This window comes from Poecilia reticulata, linkage group LG11 (genome assembly GCF_000633615.1).
Source record: "Poecilia reticulata strain Guanapo linkage group LG11, Guppy_female_1.0+MT, whole genome shotgun sequence".
NCBI classification, from domain to species: Eukaryota; Metazoa; Chordata; class Actinopteri; order Cyprinodontiformes; family Poeciliidae; genus Poecilia; species Poecilia reticulata.
The window spans coordinates 18,752,933-18,756,348 of record NC_024341.1 but is presented as its reverse complement, the minus strand read 5'-3'; the positions used below and the strand labels follow the sequence as shown (position 1 = coordinate 18,756,348).

The window sequence follows — 3,416 nt, the reverse complement described above, 5'->3', positions numbered from 1 at the left end:
ATTGTTCATTTATATAATTAGTGCTCTGAAAATGTTCTTTAAGCAAATGGCTTTCTTTGACTCTCTATACTTCCGTTAATTATTAATCAGTTATTAAATTAGTTTATGATTATTTCAGTAATTGATTAATCATTATTAATTCAATTAATCGTTTCTGTCCTGATGTGGGGCCCCATCTTTTTGCTATTTTACCCAGTAAAGGTTTATTTATTAATTTAAATGTAAAATGTATATTTCTTTGCTCTGTTTTGGCTTAATTGTTCTGGCTTTAACTGTATTGTTCTTTCAGAAAATGACTTCAGTTGAGTCTGTATGCTCCAGTTAACGATTAATTGATTACCAAATTAGCGGATGATTATTTAAATAGTTGATTAATCACGGTTAAACCGATTAATCGTTTCAGTCCTATTCGTAATGTGACAAAACATAATGAAGTCTTAGTGGTGTGGATACTTTTTAAGGCTCTGTGTGTCCTCCCGTCTCTGCAGAGGAGCAGCAGGGCATCAACTAAATAAGTTGATGATTATTTAAATAACCGATTAATCAAAATTAAACCGATTAATCGTTTCAGCCCTATTCGTAATGTGACAAAACATGATTAAGTCTTAGTGGTGTGGAAACTTTTTAAGGCTCTGTGTGTCCTCCTATCTCTGCAGAGGAGCAGCAGGGCGCTCAGGGACAGAAGAGGAAGAGAGACGTAGACGATGAAGGCGAGGATGACGACGACGACGAGGACAACTAGTCGTCCGTTCGGCCGTCGTCTGCGTGTCGTCCCGCCCCGTCTGGACCCAACCTCCACCAAGCAGCAGCCGCGGCGCTGCGACCCGAGATAGTTGGTTTCAGTTTGTTAGAGAGTCACTCGTTTTTTAGATGAAATTATATTTAAAGAGAAAGAGATTTGATGTGAACTTTACCTGTTGGCTCCAGCTGAAGACTCCACACGTTTCCCTTTAACAAAAAAAAAAAAGAAAAGAAAACCTGCTTCAGGGTCAAACCCAGTGTTCGCCCACAACCAGAACCCCCTGACCCGAATGCTGGCCAGCTGACGTTCTGCTTTCCTCAGGCTGCTGCAGCTCCTGCCAATGTCAATCTCCAAGCACAGAGACCCGCTAAACACGCCTCTCGCAAATCTTCAGGGAAAACCTTTTAAACCGAGAGCCGATCACTCCCAAATTCAGATAATACGAGAGATTTCTGTCCACATCCGTAACTCCAGGTTGTTTTATTACAGAGAGCTGCTCAAAAAATCGCTACACGGGCTTTAAAAAAACCCTCTGAAAACAGAAACCCAGCTTGAATCCTACAAGTATTTCTACTAAAATAATCTTACATTATCTTACCAAGTACTTTTAGTCGAGTTTCTAGTTTAAATATCTTGCTACACTTAAAATAAGACAAAAATAACTTATAAGCAACTTTTCAACAAAATAAGTACTAATTCCACTGGCACTGCGGGTTACCTAGCAACCCCAGCCCGTCGCCTAGCAACCAAGTTCTAGTTCCTGGCAGATTATTTCACTTTTAACAGGACATTTAATTCAGTTCAATTCAAAGATACTTTATGGATCCCAAAGGGAAATTAAATGTTTTTCATTTACATTTTTTAATTTTTCCCATATTTCAAGTGAAATAATCTAAAACCTGAACTTTTTCACCGATATTAAGGAAATATGTTCTTAAAACAAGCTCATATTTCTTGATGAAAAGTTACTTGTAAGTTAGTTTTATGATATTTCAAATGCACTAGAAACTAGACCTAATGTACAGGAACTAATTGCTGCTTTCTATTGGAATAATTTAGTATTTTAATAAAAATACTCTATATATCTGTCTGTCTGATTGGAAGCTATGAATTACTGGTTTATTTTCAAACCTCTAAATCATGAGTGTCCAAACTTTTTATCACATCAAAATTAATCACAGGCCAAATATAATTTTAAAAAGCTAAAATCACCAAAAATGTGATTTTTTTTTAAAACCTACTCGACAATAAAGTAAACACCATCTAATTTAATTAAACAAATAAAGTAATCAGATTTTTTTTTATAGGAACAGGAAGCAGATTAAATTGTTTTTGTATGTTTTCGTCATTTTTAAAACTTATTAATTCATTTGGTAGGGACAATGCACATTAATTAACATTTTCCGTAAACTTTGCCAGAATTATCCTTCATCCATCATCCTGCTAAAAACAAAGGTTATATAAACAATGTTAAAAAGACTCAACGACACACATTTTGTCAATAAATGAAATCAGTAAGTACAAGACAATTACAACACAATTATTACAAATTATAAGAAATAATCCAAATGAAATTAATGCAAGTAAATTAATGAAAGGCATCATTAGCTAATTATTTTAGGCTCGACTGAATAAAACAGAAAATATTTTGTCCTCAGTGATAAAAACGGGATCTAGGTCAGTCTTCATTTGAAAACACTTGCTGTCAGGTGAACTTTAGAGCATCAGTGAATGAGCAGATGTGGTTCTGGTTACCATGACAACACTTTGTGTTGCAGTTAACAGTTTTTGAGTAGATTTTCATTCAAAAGCCGTAGGTTTGTCCCAATTCATTTAATTCATTCTTTAATTGTGGTTGGGGTTGGGCCGCAAAAAATCAATTCCAGGGGCCGCAAATGGCCCCCGGACCCCACTTTGAACTCCCTTACTCTAGATTATGTCTAAATCTTTGCAATTCTCCTGTTTCAAATGATCCTGCAGTGACAAAACCTACAGTAAATCTTTTAAAAACAAATTTAAGAGCTCATTGGTGCCGCAGCTGGTTCCCCGTCAGAACCTGGGAGCCCATCAGGGAAGCCATGTTTGTCAGGGCAGAGCCGCGTAGATCCAGCCATGTCCGCTCCTCTCCAGGTAGTGATAGGAAGACCTGCCGCTCCTCAGGTCCACACAAGCAGACCCTGTCGTTCAGTGTGTGTTTGACTTGTACGTCGTTTTTTGTGATAGGGTGGAAGGAAATCTTAGATTTGTGGGTTTTCTTTGATTTGAGTGTTTTATTGTTTTCTTAATGTGTTTTTTTCTTCTTCTTGGTTTATGTTGTTTTGAATCAGCAGCTGTTAATATTTTTAAAGCGAGCGGCTCGTTGTTTCTTTTTTTAACTGTCAGATCACCATGATGTCACAGCTCAGGCTCCGCCCACTTCTGGCTCTCATGCTCAGATTTTAACAYCCTTGACTCCTTTCCTTGCCTCCTCAGGCTCTCTTTGTTGTAATCAGAAGGGGGCGCTGTGGAGCAACAAAGTGTCAAACCAACATAATTACAACTACAAGTCTGAAAAAAATATATTTCCAGTTTTTATTTCCTATTTAATCTTTTAAAAGTTCCTTCCTTATGTCATTCACTTTCTCCCTCCTTGTTTTATTCTTCTATTTCTTATTTCCTTCCTTTTTTGCATCCT

General features: G+C 36.8%; 1 protein-coding gene across 2 annotated transcripts in view; it reads left to right on the top strand.

The window, feature by feature from the left end:
- Nucleotides 1–977, top strand: part of anp32e (acidic (leucine-rich) nuclear phosphoprotein 32 family, member E) — an 8,864-nt gene extending 7,887 nt beyond the window's left edge. For both annotated transcript variants that reach the window (XM_008422258.2, XM_008422257.2), the window contains exon 7: nucleotides 657–977. In XM_008422258.2, the coding sequence (XP_008420480.1) occupies nucleotides 657–742 (86 nt within the window). In that variant the 3' untranslated portion in view covers nucleotides 743–977. The remainder of the gene's footprint in view (nucleotides 1–656) is intronic.
- Nucleotides 978–3,416: the final 2,439 nt, after the last annotated feature.